This window comes from Staurois parvus, unplaced genomic scaffold (genome assembly GCF_062004578.1).
Source record: "Staurois parvus isolate SC_StPar_1 unplaced genomic scaffold, SC_StPar_1.0 ptg000053l, whole genome shotgun sequence".
Lineage (NCBI taxonomy): Eukaryota > Metazoa > Chordata > Amphibia > Anura > Ranidae > Staurois > Staurois parvus.
This window is the reverse complement of record NW_028317849.1, coordinates 4,640,258-4,667,496: the sequence shown is the minus strand read 5'-3', so window position 1 is coordinate 4,667,496 and position 27,239 is coordinate 4,640,258. Positions and strand designations below refer to the sequence as shown.

The 27,239-nt window shown below is 41.2% G+C and overlaps 1 protein-coding gene across 4 annotated transcripts in view; it reads right to left on the bottom strand.

Moving 5' to 3' along the window:
• Positions 1 to 1,206: 1,206 nt before the first annotated feature.
• The window catches only part of KCNN1 (potassium calcium-activated channel subfamily N member 1), a 189,025-nt gene continuing 162,992 nt past the window's right edge, over positions 1,207 to 27,239 (bottom strand). For all 4 annotated transcript variants that reach the window (XM_089667455.1, XM_089667447.1, XM_089667440.1 and 1 more), the window contains 3 exons: positions 20,433 to 20,560; positions 14,028 to 14,097; positions 1,207 to 4,884 (listed from right to left, as the gene is read on the bottom strand). In XM_089667455.1, the coding sequence (XP_089523581.1) occupies positions 4,600 to 4,884; positions 14,028 to 14,097; positions 20,433 to 20,560 (483 nt within the window). In that variant the 3' untranslated portion in view covers positions 1,207 to 4,599. The remainder of the gene's footprint in view (positions 4,885 to 14,027; positions 14,098 to 20,432; positions 20,561 to 27,239) is intronic.

Here is a 27,239-nt window from a genome sequence, read left to right as displayed (position 1 = left end):
TACAAAAATGTAAAAAATTTTTTACTGGACATATTTTATAGCAAAAAGTCCAAAATATTGTTTTTTTTAATCAAAATTGTCAGGCTTTTTTTTTATAGCGCAAAAAATAAAAAACGCACAGGCAATCAAATACCACCGAAAGAAAGCTCAATTTGTGGGAAAGAAAGGATGTAAATTTCATTTATGTACCATATTAAATGACCGCGCAATTGTCCGTTAAACTAGTGCAGCGCTGTATAGCAAAAAAATGGCGTAAATTGCAGTATCTATACCATAGTTTGTAGATGCTATAACATTCACAAAAAAGCAATCAATATACACTTTTTGGGATTTTGTTTACCAAAAACATGTAGTAGAATACATTTTGGCCTAAATTTATAACCAACTTTGAGTTTACTATATATTTTTTATGGCTGAAAGTAAAAAATATCGTTTTTCTTCAAAATTTTTGGTCTTTTTTTGTTTATCGCATGAAAAATAAAAAGCGCACAGGTGATCAAATACCACCAAAAGAAAGCTCTATTTGTGTGAAAAAAAGGACGTAAATTTCATTTGGGTGCAGCATTGCATGACTGTGCAATTATCAGTTGAATTAGTGCAGCAGCGAGTACTAAAAAGAGGCCTGGTCATTAAGGGAGGTAAATCCTCAGGAGGGCAAGTGGTTAAAACATGTGAGTGTTACAAATAGTATATAAAAGTCCATATGCATAAGAAAAAGATGTGTAGTTTTCCTGAATAGCGATCTCCTTTTCAGCTGTATTGAAAGTGCCCTGGATTTATGGATCCTACTGTTTTGCACAGTTTCTAAGCATGTTGATTCACAAACTGGCCGCTTATATCTATATCCAGTCTCAATATCCCCCAATAGAATTCCTGGCTCTGCAGGCTTCCTGGGCCATTGCAAAACCAAATAACCAAATGAAGGTGTTATACTCCCCAAGTGATTTGTTATAATTCAGTATAAACATAAAATTGGTGAATCCAGCTGAAAGAGAGTGATTCCACTATGGTCTTGTGGGAAGTGGCACAAATACAATGCATTGCTCAGAGAACCCACTATTGGAATTCTCTAGAGAAGAAGCTGGCAAATTATTTAAATTATATTCTCCATGCAAAACTGAAATATTTGTTTTGTTTTGCTTTTGGAGGAGTATTCAATGTTGCAAAGCAGCATGCAATCGAACAAACAAATCACAGTAAGCCATAAAAAGTCTCCAATAGAGTTTATTTCTTTTTCTAGACCTGTGGCATTCTGATATTTTCTAGAAAATTGATTATAGCTTCTAAGTATCTTTTTTTACGTCCTTTAAAATAAAAACCTAGAAATTAGATATTACTAGTGTGAGCTGGGTAACTAACATTACCAACCCTTCCTAAAATGCAGGGGGTATCAACCTTTTCAGTGCTGGATAGACACTGTACACATTTTGGAGTTGGTTGCTTTTCCTCGGCAAGATTCCCTGCTTTGGAGTGAAGTTGGAAGCTGACTAGATTCTAGAAGGTAGTCAGTGCCCTCTATGGAAATAATGTTTCATATAGAACATGCTTACCCAGTATACCTGGTATCATCCATAGAAAACTCAACATTTATGCAGCAGCAGCATTCTTCCTCCAGACTGTGGTGCTGATGGCCAGATGGAGTACATGGCATTATGCATTTGAGAACAGAACCAGCAACTGTTTTCACATTAAAAAATATACCATCTGCAGACCTACAGTATATTCAGGTGTGTATTAGGTCCAGTTAAAAGCATCATGCTACATAGCCCATCTTCCAACTCTATAACTATATAGAATTATTAAAAAGTTAATCAGTAATATTCCATGTTTTTAATTTTTTACCTAATGTCTATCATAAAGCACTTTAACTTGAAGTGGCTCTCTGATTTTACCACCAATGATGTCTTTCATGTGTGCAGAAAAACCAGCATAAACATATAATGCACAAGTGCCTACCCAAACAGCATAATACACCCAACCCAGGTAGTCTTTTCATTGCCAATCGCCATCTTCTACACTAAAGGCTGCTGTCATCTTCATACATTTACTACTGGCGTGCACTGAAAAGTCTAAGTTTTAAAATAAATTATAATCTAGTGTTAAATCCAATTAACTAACTTATAACCGTATTAACCCATCACTTACAAAATTTCCCACTTCAAGTCATGATGGCCAATACAGAATCCAACAGTGTCTTTGGGAAGACTACAACCCTCCTAAGGGGGCATCATAGTGTCCTACACTACCCTATGGGTGCAGTGGGGAATACATGGATTAGGTGTCAGGCTGAGACTGCATCTGGCTTAGAATAATTTCATCTGTTTAATTTAAGCACTTACCTGCAAGATGTTCAGATCAAGTAGCAATGTGATAAAGACAGTGGTAATTTATGCAATAAATTATGCAATACTACAAACAAATTCAATTCTAGATCTGGAGTTGAAATGTGTATGTGTGTTTATGGAAAAAATAGCATTAAATATCTGTATTTAAAAAGTATTACTAATTTCAATTCTGTGATAAAGAGACCCTGTCACAGCCAATTACTCAGCAAGCCATAGGCATTCAGGGAATCTGTAGTAAGATAGGGTATGATTGTGGCAATCCTTCAGCATAATCAACACTTCAGGGAGCGCTGAGCAGAGAGACTTCTGGGCTGCTGGCCACGCAATTCTCCCTGACCTTACAATAACAGTGTGTTTTACCAGCATGAAGAAAACTCTCCCCATCTGTACTAAAAGCCAAGCATAGTAAACAATGACACTGGGATTACTACGCACAATTTTTTAGTGCTGACCTCATATGAGTTTTCCTCATGCTACTGATGCTGATACACATGATGTCGGGGTTAGGTGTGGGCAGTAGCGCTGTAAGCAGCACAGAAAGCTCTCTATTTGACACTCCTGGAAGTGTCAATTTTGCTGTAGGTATACTTCTGCAGATCCGTCACATAGTTACAGCAGGTTGAGTTTCTGTAAATAGAGGGAGAACAAATAGAAACCCCTGCCTGCCTTTAGTTTGTTTTGTACCAGGTGGTGATAGTTTCTCTTTAAATACCAACTGATCAGTGTTATAAATCAAATTAAAGTTATTTATTCATGTTTTTTACTGTTTGTAATCTGAGCGTTCTTTTAAATCAGATATCTTGGTTTATTCATTCAAATGTGATGGTGAAGTATTAATATGGATGTATATTACAAGCATCTACTTTAAAAAATAAATACATAAATAAATAAAGTTACAACCCCATCCTCTTTGCATTTAATGTGTTTTTTAGAGGAAGCTTTTTTAGTTTTGGGCCAATTTGTGCCTTGTGACAAATGTTGTGGGCAAAATATCCAAATAGGTAGTTTGTTCTGATGAGAACTGTCTAGGATTGGAATTCACTTCACTTAGCAGAGATTTTCTCTCATTTTCTTTTGCATCTCCAGTACAGGAAGTAAAAGGAAATCTCCCCAGCAAGGCAGCAAAATAAAAAAAATAACAGGATAGGGGTTTTATCAATTATCTACTCTATTTAAAACTAAAAAGAATTTTTGCCAATTCATACACTTTACAGAAAATGACTTCAGTGGAATAGAAATATGCAATTCAAATACAGTATATATTGTTTATATTATGTTTGTTGTTTCCCTATAAATTATATATATTAATGTGCCTTACAAATTTTACCTTGCTTACTGATTATTTTAAAAACCAGATACCAGTCTCATACACCATTCACCATGACCCTCATACAATAATACTTGTCACCCAGTGGGGTAGTAACATATTACATATTACACCACTCCAGAAATAAAAGGTTTAAAAAAATACAGAGTTTTGCTTTCTTTTATACTATATATATATATAAATATATATATGGCTATATTTATATATACATATTTATATATGTAAACACACACACGTACGTTTAAGACCAGTTAATGGCCCACTAACAACTGAACACCTTCCTGCCAGATGAATGTTGCGATTTCCTCTGACAAAAACAAGGTTACATGCAGTCCCATCTCATTCATAAGTGACTCTTTAAAATCTATACTATTTTTTATCACCTTCATTCCTATTTATATATCTATATATACATACACAGTTTTCTCTTTTGGCGGGAAGAGGGGGGGGGGGTTTAAAAAAATATGACTGACTGCTCATTTTTTAAAAACATGAAGCTGCAAGCCTCAGGACAAAGATGTTTGCATCTGTAACAAAACACATGGCAGACAACCTTAAAAACCTATTTTAAAACAAAATAAATACAATTTGGAGATTTCTTTAGCAGACTGATTTAGAAATCTATCTAGACTGGACTATACCCCATCACTGCGCAGGATCACCCTGTGACAGAGAGAGGGATAATCGCGCCATGCGCGTACTCGCGTGTGCGTGTTTACACAAACATTTTTATATTTTCTTTTTCATTTTTGATAGAACTTTCACTCCAGCATTTTCAAAGAACCCTCAGGGGTTAACAAATATCCAAGGCTTTTAAGAAAAAAAGCTGACATAATTAAACCACATAGTGGCTATGGATAAAAGGTGAGATTGTTAGGTCTTCACTCCACCGCTCCCACCCTGAATTCCAGCTGTCCTCTTCTCTCCTCAGCCGCTGTCTGAAGAAGTGTGAGGGGCAGTGGAAGGAGAGGTACGTCTCCGTGGGGGGCTCCATGAATTGTCCGAGCTGTTGGAAGGGGGAAAAGGCCTGTGGGACCGCAGGAGGAAGAGTTCTCCCTGCTCTCGGAGCAGAGCCTGAGCTATAAGCCCTGGTAGAGCATGGAGAGAACCATTCAGGGAGTCAATCTTGGTCTCCAGGGTCATGATCCTCTTCTCAAGATCATCATTTCGTTCTTGCAGTTCAGACATGAGGTCATACATCACATTCTGAGTCTGAGTAAGAGTCAAAAGATTACATTGAAATATTTAATATTTGAAATGTTTAAAAGTGCTACATCTTCTATTTTAAACACAATCTTGCAACATGAGGTTACTTAAAAACCAAGTGTATCTAAACCCCAAACTTTTCTTTTTAGTTTTTCAAAGAGTGGGGACTGGTTAGAACCCGTCAGTTTATTTCATTGCTGGCAGTGGGAGGAAAGCAAATTATACAATTGTTATCAGAACAGTTGTCTCCACTGGAAGATTTTCCCTCAACTCCTGTTCCTGTAACAACTGTAAGTTAGGATTTTCCATCACTTTCTGTATAGATGAAGAAAGGAAAGGGTGAATCTCCCCAGTGTGGGCACACACAGTAATATAAAGCTGACAGACCTTCTAACCCTTACCTGCTCTATATAAAAAAAAAAAAAAGTAGCTAAAGATATACTTTAAGTTACACAAACCCCCCACTCAGAATCCATGTTGTATTTGCCTGACTTTTGAAAGTTCTGCTTTAAGGCTTCCCCCTTAACTTCTCTTTAACATCTGGCATATTCTTTTGGGGTGGGGAGCGGGTACCTAATTTTGACAGGTACCCCTCTCCCTCTTCTGCTTGGATCGCCTAGGTGGGTGTCTAATTTTGACAGGTACCCATTCCCTCTTCTGCTTGGATCGCCCCTAGGCCTAGGAAGTCTCCCCCCCCCCAGCGCAGTCTTCTGGGACACGTCACAGGTCCCAGAAGACTGCGGGACCATTCACAGTGTGCAGCACAACTCCTGTTTGCACAGTGAGCGGTCAGCTGTGTTCCCTCTTTAGGAAACAGGTCCTCAAGTACTTGTAAGTCAGTGTTATGTTTTTGCAGAAAGGTAAACAAGAGGATACACCTATCTTGGACTGTGTACAGGACACCTTTAAAAGTTTCCAATGTTGACCATACTGGAACCATCACATAAAGACTCTTGGACTTGCACTTGGGTTCAACTAATAGACACTGGAAGGGTGACAACGTTGCCAGGATACAAAGAGATGATCATATAGCAAGTCAGGAATAAGAAGTTAACACACCCAGGATCAAAGTGCCAAAATCAAACTATATTTACAAAAATAGGTGGCTTTGTATTGCTATTACAAACCAAAGAATGCCACTGTATAGATATAAACATGCCAATATGCCAGCCACAGTGCTTGATCACTCTCAAGGTGATTTTGGGTCTTCAGAGGCTGAAGGCCACCCACAAAATGTATTTAGGATCAACCCCTTCAAGCTCTACAATACAAGACCACCTGGGAATGGTGGCTGAACAAATATTAGCTCTTCTCTTTTTTTCCCCTGGTGCCATAAAGTGTTGTATAGGTCATCATTTGATTGACAGGATGTGCACTGTGTACTTCCATTCTGAGAACACCGGTCAAAAGCTTAAGGTGGATTCACAGAGCAAATCCTGTCAATCAAGAAGAACTACAGCACCTCTATGGAGGGGGTGAGGTGATCTGCACCAACAGACCTATGCAGCATTACCCTTCTTCAGCACATCAAAGAGCAACAGAAAACTAAAACCTTGAATAGCCTGTAATGAATCAATATTTGTGTACACAATTTGTACATCAATTTTATCCATCCTATAACAGTGCTGTCACTACTCTGGTTTCTGAATATGTACATACACACACTATATAAATCACTCTATTTAACAACTAAGTGCAGTCAAAATAAAAACACAAAAACCAGCACAAAAACTTAAGCCTCATATTCATAATGAGAATATCGGACGAATTAAAAATTTTTTGCATGCTAGTCTCATTTCGAATGTGAAGAGGTTACTAAAGTTATGAAAATTCTTGTATGACAGAATAAAAATACAGAAGTGATATAATGTATTGTATTGTATTGTCTACTTGTCCCACTATGTGATATGAATTACTATGGACTAGAAGTTGCTGTTTTACTATGACAATCCTTGTTTCACTTGTCAGTTTGTGAGTACAGGTGCATCTCAATAAATTGGAATATCATCAAAAAGTGAATTTATTTCAGTAATTTAATTCAAAAAGTGAAACTCATATATTATATAGATTCATTACACACAAAGTGATATATTTCAAATATTTCTTTCTTTTTAATTTTGATGATTATGGCTTACAGCTAGTGAAAACTCAAAATTCAGTATCTCAGAAAATTTGAATATTGTGACAAAGTTCAATATTGTAGATTCATGGTGTCACACTCTAATCAGCTAATTAACTCAATACACCTGTAATGGTTTCCTGAGCCTTTAAATGTTCTCTCAATCTGTTTTAGTAGGTTACAGAATCATGGGGAAGACTGCCAACTTGACAGTTATCCAGAAGACAGTCATTGACACCCTCCACAAGGAGAGTAAGTCACAAAGATCATTGCTAGAGAAGCTGGCTGCTCACAGAGTGCTGTATCCAAGCATAATAATGGAAAGTTGAGTGGAAGGAAAAAATGTGGTAGAAAAAGGTGCACAAGCAACAGGGATAACCGCAGCCTTGAGAGCAAAGGCCATTCAAGAATTTGGGGGAGATTCACAAGGAGTGGACTACAGCTGGTGCTTCAAGAGCCACCACACACAGACATATCCAGGACATGGGCTACAACTGTTCCTCATGTCAAGCCACTCCTGAACCAGAGACAATGTCAGAAGTGTCTTACCTGGGCTAAGAAGAAAAAGGACTGGATTCTTGCTCAGCGGTCCATAGTCCTCTTTTCGTATGAAAGTAAAATCAAGATCCCAGAGTCTGGAGGGGGAGTGGAGAGGCACAGAATCCAATTTGCATGAGGTCCAGTGTAAAGGTTCCACAGTCAGTGATGATTTGGGGAGCCATGTCATCTGCTGGTGTGGGTCCACTGTGTTTTATCAAGTCCAAAGTCAGTGCAGCCCTCTACCATGAAATTCTAGACCACTTCATGCCTCCCTTTGCTGACCAGCTTTATGGAGATGCTGAATTCATTTTCCAGCAGGACTTGGCACCTACCCACACTGCCTTATGTACCAATACCTGGTTTAATGATCATGGTATCACTGTGCTTGATTGGCCAGCAAACTCCCCTGACCTAAACCCCAGAGAATCTGTGGGGTATTGTCAAGAGGAAGATGAGAGACACCAGATCCAATAATGCAGACGACCTGAAGGCCGCTAACAAAGCAACCTGGACTTCCATAACACCTCAGCAGTGCCACAGGCTGATCGCCTCCATGCTACGCCATATTGATGCAGTAATTCATGCAAAAAAGAGCCCCGACCAATTATTGAGTGTATAGTATACTGTACATGGACATACTTTTCAGTAAGCCAATGTCTCTGTATTAAAAATTGTTTTTTTTATATTGGTCTTATGTAATATTCTGATTTTCTGAGATACAGAATTTTGGGTTTTCACTAGCTGTAAGCCATAATCATCAAAATTAAAAGAAAGAAATGCTTGAAATATATCACTCTGTGTGTAATGAATCTATATAATATATGAGTTTCACTTTTTAAATTACTGAAATAAATTAACTTTTTGATGATATTCTAAATTATTGTGATGCATCTGTATATTACTTACCATGGTTTTACTAATAAAAGCCATGTTCTGGGGATAATGCACTAGGCTGGTGTGCCCTCTGTTTTGTTCAATGGTTTCAATGTATCCAGACTCCCCTAATCTTAAGAGGGCAACTAGGCAAGGCATGCCTATTAAAGCCAGGGAAATATAGGCAACGGTGATCTCTGGGGCTTACTCCCAAACGCAGGAGACTGTGTGTTTGCTATCAGTTTGGAACTTATTTATTCTCCATTCTAACCTAATTTTCTTTTTTTTTCATAGAAACAAGGCCACTCTTTATTTTACAACTAAGTCTCTCAGTACTGAATTCCAGGGCACCCTGGTATGCATGTTTCAACCAGTTATATCAACAGCCTCACCTTGCCCACTCTTGCCTAATTATTGGCCCATCACTGTGAAGAGTGATCTCACTGGCTGATATGCAGGAGCCTGAATTCCTTGATTGTGGTGCTTTAGCAAGTAAAATGCTTCTTCAGGTTCACTTTAAATGGGTGACACATTGAGGCTGCTTAGTTAACAAAATGTACTCCATTTGGAAGCATATTTTATTTTGGAGCAGGGAATACCAATATAAAAACTACATTACGAGTGTTGTTAAAAGCTTGTCAGATATTCAGAAGTGAAACAGTATATCTATATGGCTTTGTATGGAATATATACAAACAAAGCTGCCAGAAAAAGATAAGACTGTAGATGTTACCCCAAAAACACAATTCACTTGCCTGGCTGGGGTAAAAATGGATAACATTTTAATTATGGTAGTCTTGCAGTTAAATGCATGGGCTTCCTGAACAAGTCAAAATAGCTGTTCAGAAGAATAACATATCTGGTTTTACAGCTGCTCATAGGACATATTTTCAGTAGGAGTCCATATGGCATACATGTTTCAAGACACATGCAAATTGTTCATGGAAAAATACACCCAGGGAAGCAAGGCAATTAAAAGAATTAAGCTCGCTGACTGGATGGATGAAAAGACACATAGCCCCTTTTTCTGCACACTCCACTGAGTAGATTAATCATAGTATTAGAGTCAGAAAAGCAGAGGAAGTAGTTCAGTTGCAGTAAATTGGGACAAAGGTTCCTAGGAATGCAGATTTATAGTTATTAGCTATGACAAGTCAATGAATTGGGCCCAAAGAACAAAGCATAAAAATTTCATCCCACAGGCACACTACACAAAATTCAGCCAACATTTATAAGTGACTGGGCATGGGCTTAAGTAGCTTTAAACTGACCATTTTCCATTTACACTTTAAAAGTAAAATTCTGGCATTGATTTACTAAAGGCAAATAGACTGTTCACTATGTAAGGGAGTTAGCCCTAGAGCTGAGAGAATGCGGTGAAGTGTCAGTTTACAAAATATACCCAAACATGTGCAAGGGAAAATTTAAAAAAAAATGCATTTTTGCTTTCACATGATTGGATGACAGAAATCAGCAGGGCTTCATCTCATTCACTAAGCTCTGGGGCAAATACCTTTGCAAAGTACAACTTCCCTTGCAAAGTGGACAGTCTATTTGTCTTTAGTAAATCAGCCCCTCTGTCTAAGAGCAGAAAATGCAAGATGTCTACTATTATTAGCCAGAGAAAAAATGTCAGTTTCCCTCTGTGATTTAGCTTCACATTTTTACGAGAGATGAGCTTTTCTGACTTTAAAGCTAGGCCCTACCAAAAGCTATTCCACTTTCTAATGAACCAGACTAAAGGCTTGTTCACACTTGTGTGGAGACCAGTGCAGGTGACATGTGCGGAGCAGGGGAGGGCTGACAACTCATGGGGCCCCGCGGGCAATAGGGGATCATGGGGCCCCTGTGTCCTTGCCAAAACTCAAAAAAGCCTATGAAAAAGGTACCAGGGGCATCTCATGGGGCCCCTTACTGACCCCGGGCCCTTGGGCAATGCCCGAGTTTCCAAATGGTCAGTCCACCCCTGGTGCAGAGCATTGTGGTGTGGAAATCTACAGCATACTTGCATGTTTCCTTACCACACCCCATCTCTCTGTCTGTCACTTTTTGACATTTCAATAAAATTAAGTAAAAAAAAAAAAGGTAAACAGTGCCTTGTGTTGTAAAAATGCAAGGGACTGTCCCTGAATCCTATACAGCAAAGACACCAGCCAGGTGGGTATTTTGAATGAGCCTTATGTGGCCCTTGAAGGCACACTCATTGGATAGGAGAATAGAAATTCGTGGAGCTTAAAAGGCTAAGTTCACCTTTCTGAACATGTTACATGTTACACTCGTATTTTGGGTATAACATGTTCAGCATGCAACAGTAGTCAAGAAATTTTTCCCCTGCAGGAGCAAATTGGATCATGCTTTCCTGGAGTTTTTTTGCCTTCCTCTGGATCAACTGTGGGTATAGGATTATAACTTTTTTTTTTTTAATGGTTGAACTGGATGAACTATTGTCTTTTTTCAGCCAGACTAACTATGTAACTCTGTAACCCCTGCCAGGCTATTCTTTACTGTCTCTGTACCATTGTGAAAAATTTCCCTTTACTTCCTGACCTAGAGACGCAACAAGAAGTTAGAGGATGTTTCCAAAAGCGAGGGTAATTTCCTGCTTAGACAGGTGTCCTCATTGGAATATGTCCCCTAACCTCTTATTCTGGGGATACCTCTACAATTTTGGAATTCCCATCACTTTCTTTCTCTGTCACAATGGTGGCCAGTGCAAACAGAGCAGTGTGTCTCCCAAATGGCACAAACAGCAATTAAAACATATTAGATTGTCTAACCCTTCCTCACTCTACCAAAAAACTAGAAAAAAAGGATTTTGCATAGAGAATATCTTTAAATTATATTCCAGTCAAAACCAAACATTACATATCAGAAAGCAATACAAGGCACCTGTTCAAGGCTTATGTTATGATTTTCATTCAGCCTTTGTTAAAGTGCACAATGCAGCTTCTCTGCTAAAATCTCCTTACCACCGATAATGCTGTTCCAGGAAAATCATAAACCATGTTAATATGAAATTCAGGTCTTTCCAACCTCACCACCTGTTGTCTATGTCCTAGAGGTTTTACAACAAAGAAGTATGTGACCTGGCACCGCAGTGTCTCCCATTGAGAAAGTTCATATATATCTGGTGGCATTTAAATTAAATAAAATATGTGGACTATATGGGGTTGGTGTACTAAAGGCAAATAGACTGTTCATTTTGCAAGGGAAAATGAACCCTGCCGGGAATTTTTCCCAGCTTAGTGAATGAGATAAAGCTATGCTGACTTCCATCATCCAATCATGTACAAGCAAAAATGCTGTTTTCTTTATGCTGCATGGAAATGTACTGACAGTAAACACGTATATAAGAGTTGCGAGCTGAGGGGGGAACTACATCACCATTCTGCTGTTTATTTACTGTCCAGTTAGCAAGCTAGGGCAGAGAGATAACACCTCCTAGAAAGTTGTGTTATCTGCCTGGCTGTGGTTTCTGGCAGGACTGTGTAAACTGAAAGACTGAATAGACAGAAATACCAGTCCTGAAGCAGAACATGTGTTTGTATTTTGCCTGGAGATCTGCTTTAATGCCAAATTCTCGTGCATTCAATAGTATGTTGCACACATACCAGTTCCCTGGTCGTGGGAGGTATAAAGTACTATACTAACCTGTGTATAGTACTCTATTTCCTAGTGTACATTTTATTTATTTCAGGTACTTATATAGCACTATCAATTTACACAGTGCTTTACATATATATATTGTACATTCACATCAGTCCCTAACCCTCAAGGGGTGTACAATCTAAGGTCCCTAACTTATATTCATACATACACATACTAGGGACAATTTAGACAGGATCCAATGAACCTACCAGCATGTCTTTGGAGTGTGGGAGGAAACTGGAGTACCCGCAGGAAACCCACACAGGCACAGGGAGAACATGCAAACTCCAGGCAGGTGGAGCCGTGGCTTAGATTTGAACCAGCGACCCTAGTACTGCCAGGCAGAAGTGCTAACCATTTAGCCACTGTGCCACCCGTTGTTGCACATTGCTCCATTTAGTATGTATGAATCTATAGTGTACATTTCTCTGATGTAATTGGTATAGTGGGACTTGTTCTCTGTTAAGTATTATATACTTCCCACTTATCTAAGATATGGTACCTTGTTCACAATGACAAAGTGTTCAGTTCCCTCTAGTTACACAGCACCATTCCCCTGTATATAGTACCGGCCAATCAGAAAACCAAACTGTTGTAATAACATCAGAACACCTTCTGAGTAGTGTTATCTAACATTAGTGAAGTAGTGAAGCAATTTTGGGTGCAGGCCAGGGCTATGCCACCTTTTTCTTTTTCAATGCTAGAATGATAGTGCAGCATCCTCCTAGTCAGGTGCCAGGATAGGTAAATCTAGTTTTGGCCCATTATAGTCCATAGGGTTAATCTGTTCTGTTAGGCAAATTTAGTTGGCTCACTGTATCCATTGTAGCTAGAATTCTGTTTGGGGTTTATAGTGATATGTTAGTATAGGTAAATGTAGTTTTAACCCACTGCAACCAGTGGAGCTGGGTTTGATTATTTTGGTCTGGTTTGTGTCCCAAAGGCTGCCTGATTGTTTGCTTCTGCCTGTATTCTGGAGGAGCTCTGGGTAATCAAGATAGGAACATATCAATCAGCAGCTTAATATTTATGTAGCCCCAGCCAATCCCTGGGAGGTCTAGCCCAGAGGATTCTGAGCATATATAAATATCCTGGAGCGGAGAGCAGATTTGTCTTCTGCCAGGCAGAGTGAGATCATCACTCAAGGTGCTTGTTTTGACTTCCCTGGGTACGGCTGCCATGTGTTTTTGAGTGAAGGCCCAGGATGGGAGGCTGGAGGGTCTGGAACCACTGTATGTTGGTAAAGGCTTGCTGAGGGGCTGTTGTCTGAGGATCTAGTCTGGTAACAAAAGGAGAAGCTACCTGCAGGATACTGATAGGAGACCACCACTTATCCAGAGACATTCTGTGGGTATAAGTGGGGAAAGATCCTAGAGACTGAGTTCTGCCATGCTCTTGTGTGCTAGAAAGTCAGCCAGGTGTTTGCTAAGAAGTTAGTCCGGAAGAGTATAATCATTCCATTCCTTGTGAAGGAGCTGTTGCTTGGACTGTTCACCAAGAAAGGCTCAACCTCCTAAATCCTGTATTGCATGCAGAACCTGTACATTATTTGCTACACAGGGACACTGTTCGGAGTTTCAAGAGTTCAGAGTTTGAAAAAGCAAATTTAATATCCTCAAGTTTGTTCTAGCAAGTCACTGGAGTATCCTACTTTCCCCAATCCCCATCCAAGTTCATCCCTTATTAAAACAACAAAACCAACAACCCTAGACTGTTTCTTTAGCCAGAGTAAAACTGCATGTGTGCCTGGCTGCAGTGCAATAGTGGGAAAAGACCTTGGGACCTATAAACTGCTGGCCCTACGGGGCATCCAGCTACAATAGGAACCATGATCTTGGTTCTTATAACAGTATAAATATGAGCTATGAGCTAGCCATACATTATAATTTCATTGAGCTAGCCTTCCTGAAGTTGGTAGGTATATTTCAACTGAAGCTTGTATGAAAATAAAGGTCACTAATCAGCTCACCTTTGCTAAATCCACCAAAGTGTTGGCCTGATCATTGAGCTTTCTCTGTTCCATTTTCACACTGCGTAACCTGCAAATGACAGAATGGTTACTTTCACGATGGCAGACCAGTATTTGAAAAAGCCAGTTCCATGACACATGCAAAGCAACCAATGTCTTTTCTTTCTTCACAAAAGAAAAAAAAAGAAAACCAAGGCCAAAACAACTGAAGCTGAGAAATAACACCACCCCCTGTAGCACCTTCACATAGCCCAAAACATAGGACTGTTCAGTGCTGTCAGGGTTAAGAATCTTTATGCATTAGATCATGCAAAGTTAATTGAAAATGAGCAAGCAAAAAGTTCAAATCTGCATAGCATAGCTAAAGACCTTTTAATGAAAAGGCCAGTACACTGATGCACATCTTGTAATGGGTTAGAAGTTTAAAATTTGTTAAGCATCTTTGCATGCATCAGTATGAGTTACCCTTTGTACCACCATTACCTGTGATAGATAGCTTTCATGGAAAACTGGAGCAGCCACTGCAACCATCTTTGAAAATGAGTATGCTGCTAACTATTATGAAGAAGAGTCATTTCAGACTATGCCACCTGACAGATATCACTGAGTGAACTTCAGTTTCAAAAATGAAACTAAGCAAAATTGCTCTTTCCAAACCAGTGATTTACTACAGATTAGATCAGTTACAAAGCTTGGATAGTTTTTCTTGCTGGCCATGCTTATAATGGTAAAATACACTGTGTACTATATTAATATATCATATATCATAATACATTCTGTAGCTAATTAGAAAAATCTTGAAAGCAAATCTAAACCCAAGAACAACAATGCAATTATATTGCAGCTTATAAGTCATTAGATGTAGTGACTGCATTTGTTTTCTTTTTTGATTTAGGCTAAAAACATTTTCTGCAAGTACAGAAAAATAGCTATTGATCCTGTGTCCTCATGAGTGTGTGATTCACTAAAATCTCAGAGAATGATCTTAGATTTCTCAGCCATCTTCTGTGACCTGGAAAGCAACACCCCTCTATGTAATGTACATAAGAAGAGGAAGAGGTTTGTAGTCCAAACTGGGGCAGCAGCCTAGGATGACAACCCTGCTCCCTCATTGATACAGTGCAGTGAGTAAATGTTATCACTCTAGAAGGAAATGTGTGTTACTGGTGGGATTACCTGGTGAAAATAAAGAAAAAAAAGGAAACAAAGACAGCCACCACCTCTAAAGACTGGTAAGATGCAATATATACATTGTTTTGGGGTTTAGATTTGCTTTGAAAACACTAGACTTGCAGAGCAGCTTTTTTTCACATATTCCTACTTGTATACATCCATCTGTAGTTGGAAACATGTATGTAGGGAGTGAGACTGAAATGTTTCATGTCGAGCTTGAAACTTCAAAACCACAGAGATTGGCCATACAGGAAAAACTGAATTTGTTGGTGGGCAAGCCCTATTGTATGGCATAGTTCCCAGGGTTCCAGTTAGACTCATAGGGGTTTATTTACTAAAGCTGGAGAGTCCACAATCAGACTCCCTTCTGCATAGAAACCAATCAGCTTCTAACCTCAGCTTGTTCAATGAAGCTTTGGCAATGAAACCTGGAAGCTGATTGGTTTCTATGCAGAAGGGAGTCTGATTTTGGACTCTTCAGCTTTAGTAAATAAACCCCATAGAGTTTATTTTCTATTTTAGGGTGAACAGTAGGCATACCTGCTAGTTTCAAGACTTGAGAAAAAATGTAAGTGAAGATGACACATAGTACACCGAGGCAAAAAGTGTGTGTGTGTGTGTGTGTGTGGGGAGTCACAAAATAGCAAAGAATATTGGGCACAAATAATTAGGCAAAGTAAAAAAAATTCTATGGCATCAGTGGGAGGAAAAATATCTAGGCCACACCTATTTCTATGGTGGAAAGCTTGGATTAGAGGATGCCTATTCATTTCTATGATAGGATTTGTCATGGACCCGTGTATCCATGGGATTCTGTTCAATTACTGGGAGCCCCCACCTGGATCCAATACAGTCAACTGAAAGCAATTGCAAGTTTGAGTGTATTACAAGGTACTTTGATTACTTTTGGGTTCAAGCAGCTGCTGTATCAATTACAACCAATCTTGGAGTAGGACCTGGACTTCAGATGGACATAGACTACAAATACAGAAGAAACATGGACAGGACTTTATTAAAAACAAAATGCTACGAAACATTTAGGGGGAGGAAAGCTTCTCCTGCACTAAGGGTAAAGGGTAAAGTGTTCCTATACTAACCCCAGTGTTAGACTAAAGAAATGCCCATTTCTAATTTAAACCAAAACTTTTATGTCAAAGATTTCAGCCTAAGGGCTACTTCCATTGTATTTCACAGTGGAAGGATGTCTACTGAACAATTTTGATAGTCTTTAATTAGCACGTGCTCTGCTATCCTGTCACATGTAAAATACACACAAGCATTTGACAGGACCATTGAGTCTTTTGTTCATAAATATCTATGAGCGGCACTATGATAAAATGTGGTTTGTAACATCTTTTTCTTTAAATTATCTGCTAATTTACACTTAGTCCCTTAGTGGTTATAAAGTGCACATGACATGGGGGTCACAATTCCTGGCCTCCTTCTGGAATTGCCTGTTGTGTCTTACTATAAAACAATCCCAGATCTAGAACAAGTACGCAACAAGTAAAATCAAGATTCCTGAGCTCCATAACTTGTTTGAAGCACTAAACTGAGTCACTGTAAGAACCAAGCAAATTGCCTTTTCAAAAGGATATTTTAAAAATGGGTGACCCTTTTTTGCTCTCCTACCAGGTTTTTTTTAAAGCTAATCTCCAGGTAGATAAAAAGGACTAAAATGAATGTATCTTTCTATTCATTAACATATTCTTAAATGTACTTTTTTTTAACTCAAGCACAGAGCTTAGACTAGGAGAGGTAAAAGCAGCTTGGAGCCAGAGCATTGTGCTACAGTGCATGAAGCATATTGGTAGAAGAGAGTAGAGAGGCAATCTCATCTATCTGCTGCTTCTCTTTTCACTGTCCAGTCATAGGCTGTGGAGAGGAACTGCAAGTGTTACTATAGCTATAGATTTGGGTGTGGTTTGGCCAATGATTGCAATTAAAGTTAGGCAACTGTCTTTTATAATGTCTTATTTAGTTCTCTCAGGCAGCATGGTTACTAAAAAACTCTGGCTCATTATAGAAAGCAGCATGTTCACAGCTCACAGAAAGAAAAAAAATTTATGCCAGGTTTTCTCATTCATCAGCGAATGAAAAACCACAACAGGATCTCAGAGATGAAGATCACGACTTTGCAGTTGTTTAAATTCCCATGCAGACAAGCACCAATACATCTGGAGAAGTTACTCGTTGGAGAGTTGGGGTGGGGGATGGAGAAAGAAACTTACTTCTGTGCTCTGGTAGGGGATGATTTAGCAGAACAAAGACAAAACACAACATAATTGTTGTTGCCATTAACAAACAAGACACTAAACACAAAATGCAACACATCTAGTTTACAGGACTTAGGTGTATACAGGAGACAATCTGGAGGGTACATAAGCCAGGGAATTGCCAAGTAAATGACAATATAATTGATATAAGAGAATCATTTTAATGTGCTGATTAAAAATATATCAAAGGTTAGAGCCACTTTTGACAATGGGAATCTTTTATCTTAGAATGACATAGCGGTGTATCCTTGGATATTTGAATTTGTGAATCCTTGAAGTTTTTACACTCAGATTACTTCCAATGATTTCTTATATGTGGTTTCCTACATTGGGAAGCAAGGGCTGCAGAGACTAATCACGCAATCTAGCATTCTTCCCACAATAAAATAGAATGAGAAGCTTGTCTTTGTTGATATCTCAGTGGGAATGCACAAAAAAAGGTTCCACTTGGTCTCAATGACTTGCTCCACAATGGTCAACCCACATCTGTGCTGATTTATGGAAATAAAGCAGTGGTGAAGGCCACGTGTTCCATCTCTTTTTATATACTATAAAGCACTATTGCTGAAGGAGTGGCCTCTACAACCCGTCCATTATGTGAAGGCTTAGATTAGAGCAAGAAACCTTTTTTTTTGTGTTTCAAACCACTGCAAACAAAAATGTTAACTGTTATTAAAAAGAAACATGCAAGGCATGTTAATGTTACAGGGAACTACGCCCACTTGTTCTTTACAGCCAAGGAAGCTCCCATCCTAGCCTCTGTTTGATCTGCAGTTGCCATGGCACTGCACATGTGATCAGTTATGACACCAGCCATTTGATGGCTTGACAGTTCAGTTGAGAGCACATACTCCTGAAACAGTTATCATTTATGACATTTATCAGGAAACCGACATACAGTGATAACCAGAAAATTCTGAATATTTTCATGTAGGTCTGTCTGATCTGTAAGAACTCAAATATTTCAGCAATCCAGGCAATTATGATTTATGAATTACATGATTCTCTGCAGACTAGAAAAATCTGCATATCTTAGGAAAAAGAAAACATGCTTTTTGTCCATACACGAGTTTTGTGAATGAATTTCAGTGATCATGATTAATATCCATTATACCACCCGTTCTTTTATTATAACCTATAAGAATTAATTCTTGGCCCTTTATCTCTTTACTTCTCTCCCTATAAACTGGCACCTGTTTGGTTATACATTTCATCTGCATTGCTGCTGTATTTTTCGTGTTGCCATGGAAGCCACTTCAAGTATTAGCTAAACAAATCTCAGGGAAATCAGAGTTGTACAAGCTTCAGTTCATTTTGTCCATATTTATTTTCTGCATATATTTACTCACACAGGGAGGGTGAGAAATATTTAAACAGGTTGAAAATGAAAAAAAGGTATAATGTTAATTTCTAGCAGCCAGTTTAATAATAGATAATGTGTTCTGCCATTATTTGACCAATTGTTGAATATACACATTATAAGACAAATACATCGGTCTAACCTGATTGTATACATGCAAATATAGCATAACTTACACATTTAATAAAATTATACTCCACTGTAAAACATTGGAAAAAAAGCATATCGTTTATATTGCTGATTTTATTGCACAACTTAAATTATATCTAGAATTGTTCTGATTTTTTACTTCCAACATTATCTAATTCATAGATTAAATACAGTTTTCACCAGAAGTTTTTTTGTCCTTTGGTCTGCATAAATATCAATATAGCAAGAGCCCATAAGATAGCAAAAACCCCAATGCCTTATCTTTTTAGCAACATACTATGTTTAAGTGCACTAAAACAACACAGTGGGGTTGATTTACTAAAATTGCTAAATCTGGTGCAGCTCTGCATAGAAACCAATCAGCTTCCAGGTATTTTTGTCAAAGCTTAATTGAGCAAGCTCAAGTTAGAAGTTGATTGGCTACCATGCACAGCTGCACCCGGTTTTGCACTCTCCAGTTTTAAACAATCAACCCCAATGAGCACATATTTAGTACTATTGTAGTTATTTTTATGTATCTATTTGTAGGAGTTTTAATCTATGTTTTACCTTAATGATTCCTACGCATGGTAAGGATTATCTCTAATAGGTACCATACAACTTATTGAAGGGGTTATAATTACCATTAGGTGCTTATGGGTATGTGCCTAGGGCAGCAAGGCTGGAGGAGGCAGCAAAGTAGGACCTTACAATTTTTTCTCTTTTAATTTTTTTTGATCATTGGTATATCCTGTAGAAAATGGGAAGAAATGGTGCAGAACCTGTTAAAAGAAGGTTGTATATAAAACTGGCATAATTCTGGCCCAAGTAAGGCATTCTAATTTAAATAATAAAGAATGATTATGATAATTATTATTATTATAGTAGGGAGGGGTAGAAATATGACTACAGTCTATTTAAAAGTTCAGTCCTGAAATTGTGGAATTGCAAAGTAGTTGACAGGGGTTCCAACCTTCCCTTACTGTATTAAAAACCCATTGCAGTTCTATTACTCCACCACTCTATCTAAAATGAAAATTAAAAACTTTAGCTGCCATAAACTTAATTATCTTCCGAACCTAATTTAAAAGGTAAAGTGTATAAAAAAATATATCTCACATGCATATCAAAATTGGAGTTTAAGCCCAGTCTGACATATTTTGGCAATTTCCATCAGAGGGATATAGCGGCACAGACATAATACCATGTAACGTGCTTTGAAACTTGCAAAAAAACAATATTCAAAATTGACACATGGGTGGGCTTAGTTTACAAAAATGATACTCTGGATGTTAGGATAAAAATGATTAGTACTACATATGTTAAAAAAGGCTTTTTGATATTGCTCCCTTTTCTTCCCACTCTGCCCCCCTTATTTCGTTTTTATTTTGAACTTTTAGTTACCCTAATTTTCTTTCTCCCCTTGACTGACCTTTACACCTTTCTTTCCCTTCTACTCTCACTTACAGGTGAATTGCTTGCAGGAACTTGCGCTGATGTTTGCGTACTTTAGCATGGTCAATTTTTCTCACAAGTTTTGTGTGTTTGTAAATGAGCCACGTTTCCCTGAGCACATTGGCAGCTGCATTTTTCACCTGAAGAAAAAAGAATAAGAAAAAAACAAACAAATCACATCATCAGCAATAGTAGGAAAAAATTGTAATGAAAGAAGACAGAAACAGGAACACATGGAAATGAAGACTTGATATAGTGACAAGGAATTCTGCATGTAGGATTTTGAGGAAGGGTGAATGGGGAGAAGATGGTAAAAGAAAGTATTAGCAAGACATCATACCCAACAGACCACCCACCTTAATTTATTTTCTCCAATACCTTTACATACTGGACTAGAAGTAGAACCTTTTATACATGTGTTCATATAAAACAGACTGTCTAGATTGTAAAGAAAAAAGGTGATCAAATACCACCAAAAAAAATCTCTATTTGTGTAAAAAAAAAAAAAAAAAGATACAAATTTCAGTAGGTTACAGCATTGCATGACCGTGCAATTGCCAGTTATAGTAGAGCAGTGCCGAATAGCAAAAAACAGCCTGATCATGAAGGGGGTAAAATCTTCTGAAGGTTAAAGTGAAACTTCACCCAAAAGGGGAAGTTCCACTTGTTTGTATCTTTCCACCCTCCACTGCCACACTTGACACTTTTTTTTTTGGGGGGGGGGGTTGACAGGTAACAACACCCACTTCCTGTCAGATGTGCCGTGATGATTTGAGTTGGAGGTTCGGCCCTCCCCTCCTTCCCCCGCAGGTCCCAGAAGACTGTGGGACCACAAAGCCTTAAGGCTTCACTGCCGGTTTCCCTTACTTAAGATGCTGGCGCCTGGACACTAAGCCGACTGGAGAATTGGCTCGGGTGAGGATATGGATCCCTGGACAGGTAAGTATCTTTACATTAAAAGTCAGCAGGTACAGGATTTGTAGCTGCTGACATTTAATTTTGTGGGGGAGCTTTAAGTGGTTAATCTACAGACGCCACTTATCTGCATAGGCAGTTTTTTGGTAAAGGTGAAGTAACCCTTAAACAAATACAGGCTCAATGAAAAGGGCCCACTTGTTGAAAGCCTAGATTTGTGTAATGAAGGAAAAGTAAGAAGTCAATTAAACAAACTGGTTAAATAGATGAGGTAATAAAACCACACAGCCAAGGTAAAGAAGCTAAATTAATTAATGTTAAAAGCACATGTCAACATATAATGCCATAGTTATTCCACCAAAACACAAACTCTAACATTTTTAATATGTAGATATATGAAAGAAAATGTTACCACTGAGACTTGTTGGCTAGGTTCACACTTGCCCGCAGGCTGGTTGCAGGTGCAGGAATCGCACCTGCTCCTGCACCCACAACCAGCCGAATCGTACTGCTCTTACGAGCAGCGTGTTTGCGGGTATGGAAGCTTTATGGTCAAAAAGACCATACAGCTTTCCCTGTGGCCACATTTTTAAAAAGGTGCACACACCTTTTTCTTGCGGGCAATGTGGTCAAAGCAGCCCATTCAAATGAATGGGCTGCCGTACCCGAGCAAACGTAAACTGCACAGCATGCAATAGTGTGAACCTAGGCTTAAGGGGCATGGTGTCCTCAATCTACAACTCAACACTACAGGTAAAGAAATAAAAAGAAGTTCCTTTCTGCCATAATCAAGTGATTAAGCTGATAATAGTAGGGCATGCATTAGCCAGTTCTGTGCAAATTGGAGTAAGATCTGAGCAAAATGGGATAAAACATTATAGTAGTATTAAACCCAAAAACAAACATTTTATTTATTGCAGCTTACCAATTCTTAGATGTGGTGGGTGCATTAGTAGCCCTTTTTTCCTTTATTTTCACCTGGTGATCCAACCAGTAAGGGCTTGTTTACATTTGCAGTTGGAGGGCAGTAAAAACACATGGCTGAGCCAACTATCCAAGAAGCAAAGCTTCTTGACCTTGGAAGGAATAAAAACCCCTGCTACATTTGGCAGGCACAAAAGCAACTAATTTAGTTGAATGGAGACATGCTGCAACTGCTCCTTGATGAAGTGCAATGCATTTGGGGGGTTAAAAGAGGTGGTAAGGAGATGACATATCACCTCCTCACCACCTGTCAAACTCCTTTGAAATGCAATCTGAGTGTGGATTCAGGTCAGGGCTTCATTAAAGTGTAACTCTAACCAAAGCTCAGTTATGGACAGAGTCGAGAAGGATCTGAACCTCTACCAGGCTTTAATTGCAGCCTGTGTCTACACTCCAAAATATTCCCCTTATTTCCTATCCCGGTGACTAGAGATGAGCGAATTATTCAAAAATTCGATTTGGCTGATTCGCCGAATTCGCGGAATAAATTCGATTTGAGGCGAATATATTCGCTGCGAATTTAACGTGTAAAAAGGGTGTTTCTAGGCTTCAGAGAGCCTTTATATTAGTGCAGAACACTGTACCTTTAATTTAAATGCCCTTGGAGTCTGCTGGGGAAGAGAAATAATACTGTCAGTCAGTATGACATGCAGATGAGTGCCGTCGATCTTAGAATCACCGCACACTTCACTCATTTGGGCAGTCACGGGGCCAAAACCAGAGTGTGGAGCCACAGTGTGGCGGTGGAGGCAGCAGCAATGGGAGGCCATACAGCACCCTATCACAAAATGGAACCCACCAACAGTGTGAGGAGACCTGAAAGTGGCACATGGCAGAGTGTGGCGATGGAGACAGCAGCAATGGGAGGCCGTACAGGGACCCATGACACACTCTGAACCTGGCAGCAGCATGAGGAGGCGGTACAGGGGCCCATGACAGATTACGGGCCTGGCAGCAGCATGAGGAGTCGGTACGGGGGCCCATGGCAGATTACGGGCCTGGCAGCAGCAATGGGAGGCCATACAGCACCCTATGACAAAATGGAACCCACCAACAGTGTGAGGAGACCTGAAAGTGGCACATGGCAGAGTGTGGCAATGGAGACAGCAGCAATGGGAGGCCGTACAGGGACCCATGACACACTCTGAACCTGGCAGCAGCATGAGGAGGCGGTACAGGGGCCCATGACAGATTACGGGCCTGGCAGCAGCATGAGGAGTCGGTACGGGGGCCCATGGCAGATTACGGGCCTGGCAGCAGCATGAGGAGGCGGTACAGGGGCCCATGGCAGAGTGGCGGAGCGTAAGCAGCTAAAATTGAAGGCCATACAGAGGCCTATGTTAAAAAGTCCCCCCAGAAGCAGCGTGGGGAGACGACTAATAGTCGTCTCCCCACGCTGCTGCTGGGGGGACTTTTTAACATAGGCCTCTGTATGGCCTTCAATTTAAGCTGCTTACGCTTCGCCACTCTGCCATGGGCCCCTGTACCGCCTCCTCTTGCTGCTGCCAGGTCCAGAGTGTGTCATGGGTCCCTGTACGGCCTCCCATTGCTGCTGACTTCATCGCCAGACTCTGCCATGTGCCACTTTCAGGTCTCCTTACACTGTTGGTGGGTTCCATTTTGTGATAGGGTGCTGTATGGCCTTCCATTGCTGCTGCCTCCACCGCCACCCTGCGCCATGTGCCTCTGTCGTCTGCTCACGCTGCTGACGGCTTCCGCTTTTTAACCGAGGCCTGTGTTTGGCTTCCGAATACTGCTGCATCCACCGCCACCCTGCGCCATGTGCCTCTGTCGTCTGCTCACACTGCTGCCAGGTCCATACTGATTCATGGCCCCCTGTACCGGCTCCTCATGAACGTGGTTCAGCGGGTTTTCATCACTTAACGGCAAATCGTTGACAAACGCTGGGACGTTCAGTGTTGTGCGCATTAAGCCCGACACCAAAGGGCAGCACAGACCTGTTATTACTCGCTCAAGCATGGCTGAACAAAACCAGTCTCTACCACAAATTGGACCCAGACCTGCCCAGGGTCTCGTAAGTAGATTGCACGGAGGAGTAGAGTTCGTTATTGGAATTAACTGTGAGGGACTTTTAAACCTAGGCCTGTGTATGGCCTTCAATTGAAGCTGCTTCTGCTCCGCCACTCTGCCATTGGACTCTTGATAGTCGTCGACTATCAAGAGTCCAATGGCAGAGTGGCGGAGCAGAAGCAGCTTCAATTGAAGGCCATTCACAGGCCTAGGTTTAAAAGTCCCTCACAGTTAATTCCAATAACGAACTCTACTCCTCCGTGCAATCTACTTACGAGACCCTGGGCAGGTCTGGGTCCAATTTGTGGTAGAGACTGGTTTTGTTCAGCCATGCTTGAGCGAGTAATAACAGGTCTGTGCTGCCCTTTGGTGTCTGGCTTAATGCGCACAACACTGAACGTCCCAGCGTTTGTCAACGATTTGCCATTAAGTGATGCAAACCCGCTGAACCACGTTCATGAGGAGCCGGTACAGGGGGCCATGAATCAGTATGGACCTGGCAGCGGCGTGAGCAGACGACAGAGGCACATGGCGCAGGGTGGCGGTGTAGGCAGCATTATTCTGAAGCCATACACAGGCCTAGGTTAAAAAGCGGAAGCCGTCAGCAGCGTGAGCAGACGACAGAGACACATGGCGCAGGGTGGCGGTGGATGCAGCAGTATTCGGAAGCCAAACACAGGCCTCGGTTAAAAAGCGGAAGCCGTCAGCAGCGTGAGCAGACGACAGAGGCACATGGCGCAGGGTGGCGGTGGAGGCAGCAGCAATGGAAGGCCATACAGCACCCTATCACAAAATGGAACCCACCAACAGTGTAAGGAGACCTGAAAGTGGCACATGGCAGAGTCTGGAGATGAAGTCAGCAGCAATGGGAGGCCGTACAGGGACCCATGACACACTCTGGACCTGGCAGCAGCAAGAGGAGGCGGTACAGGGGCCCATGGCAGAGTGGCGAAGCATAAGCAGCTTAAATTGAAGGCCATACAGAGGCCTATGTTAAAAATAATAACATGTTTGGGGCATGATTCATGGCGGATTTAGTCAGTTGTGTCAGGAACTGGTGGTTTGAAATCCAGACTAATCCACGCCTGATTCATTTTCACAAACGTGAGTCTCTCCACACTTTGGGTGGACAGTCGTGTCCTCCGCGGAGTTACAATACCTCCTGCCGCACTAAACACGCGCTCCGATGCCACGCTACTGGCTGGGCATGACAGCCTTTCAAGGGCAAATTCAGCTAGTTGGGGCCAAAGGTCAAGTTTCGTTGCCCAGTAGTCAAGGGGATTGTCTACCTCGGTTGGCAGGGTGCTGTCCAAGTAGGCCCGAGCCTGTTGTTTGAGGTCCTGCTCCAGGTCCACCTGATGCTGCTGCTGCTGCGGCTGGTTAGTAGTTTCCTCACTGCGCTGGTGAAGAAAGCTACTCATCATCGACTGCAGACTGAGGCAGCCGCTGCTGGTGGAGCTGCCACTGCTCCTACCACCCCACCCCTCCCCTGCTGCCATGGCAGCGGAACGCGAGCGCACAGGGCCCACAGTGTCTGAGGATGGACGTTGGCGCAGAAAGGCAGAGACCAACTGACTACATAGGTGGTTTTTATAGTACTTTATTTTGGCCTCCCTCTCAGCAGGTGTGAAAAAGGCCACCATTTTTGAACGGTAGCGAGGGTCCAACAAGGTGGACAGCCAAAAGTCATCCCTCTGTCTGATGGTTATTATTCGGCTGTCGCTACGCAAGCAACCGAGCATGCTATGGGCCAGTTGTGCCAAGGAATGCGAGGGACTCCCTGCCTCCATCTCCACAGCATACTGCCACGGTGCGTCTGGGTCCTCTGTCTCCTCCTCCTCCTCCTCTACCAGATGCACCTGCTCCTCCACTCCTGTCCGCTGAGTGGAAAAACCACCCATTTCACTCAATAATTCCTGAGCACCAATGTCCTCCTCTACCTCCTCCTCTTCTTCCTGTCCTGCCCCCACAGGGGTCATGTGGCGTTGAGATCTGTGCGCCACGTCTACCGCACCCTGACCAGCCATTGTTAACAGCATTTGTTCCAGGACGTGCAACAGAGGAATGACGTCGTTCATCCCATAGCCCTGCCGACTCACGAATAGCGTGGCCTCCTCAAAGGGCCTGAGCAAGCGGCAGGTGTCACGCATGAGCTGCCAATGGCTGACATCTAAGTTACACAGGGGAGTACCTTTATCCGCTTGTAACATCAGGAAATCGGTGATGGCCTTTCGCTGTTCGTAAAGGTGGTCTAACATATGTAGGGTTGAATTCCACCTTGTTGCAACGTCGCAGATCAGGCGATGCTGTGGAATTCCGTTCTGCCGCTGCAGCTCAAGGAGGGTGTGCTTTGTGGTGTAGGAATGGCTGAAATGCATGCAAAGTTTACGTGACATTTTAAGGATGTCTTGCAGTGGGATGGTGGATTTTAGGAACCGCTTGACAACCAGATTGAACACGTGAGCCATGCATGGCGCATGGCACAACCTTCCTTGACGCAGAGCAGACACCATGTTCTTTCCGTTGTCGGTCAACATGGTTCCGATTTTCAGTTTGCGCGGAGACAGCCATCTGTCGATTTCTCTGTTCATTACACTCAGAAGTTCCTCCCCTGTGTGACTACGTTCGCCAAGGCATACCAGGTGCAGCACAGCGTGACACCGTTGCGCCCTGCACATGTCATATGCCGGTCGGGTAATGGGACTTGGCACGGGGGTGGCGGCTGAGGACACGGCGGAAGAAGAGGTGGTAGAGGCGGACATCTTTGCTGGACCAAGGACGTGCAAACGTGGAGGCAAAAGCGGCGTGACCTGTCCAAGTTGCTGGTGCGGCTGTGCCGGCACCACGTTCACCCAGTGGGCCGTAAATGACATGTACTGTCCCTGACCG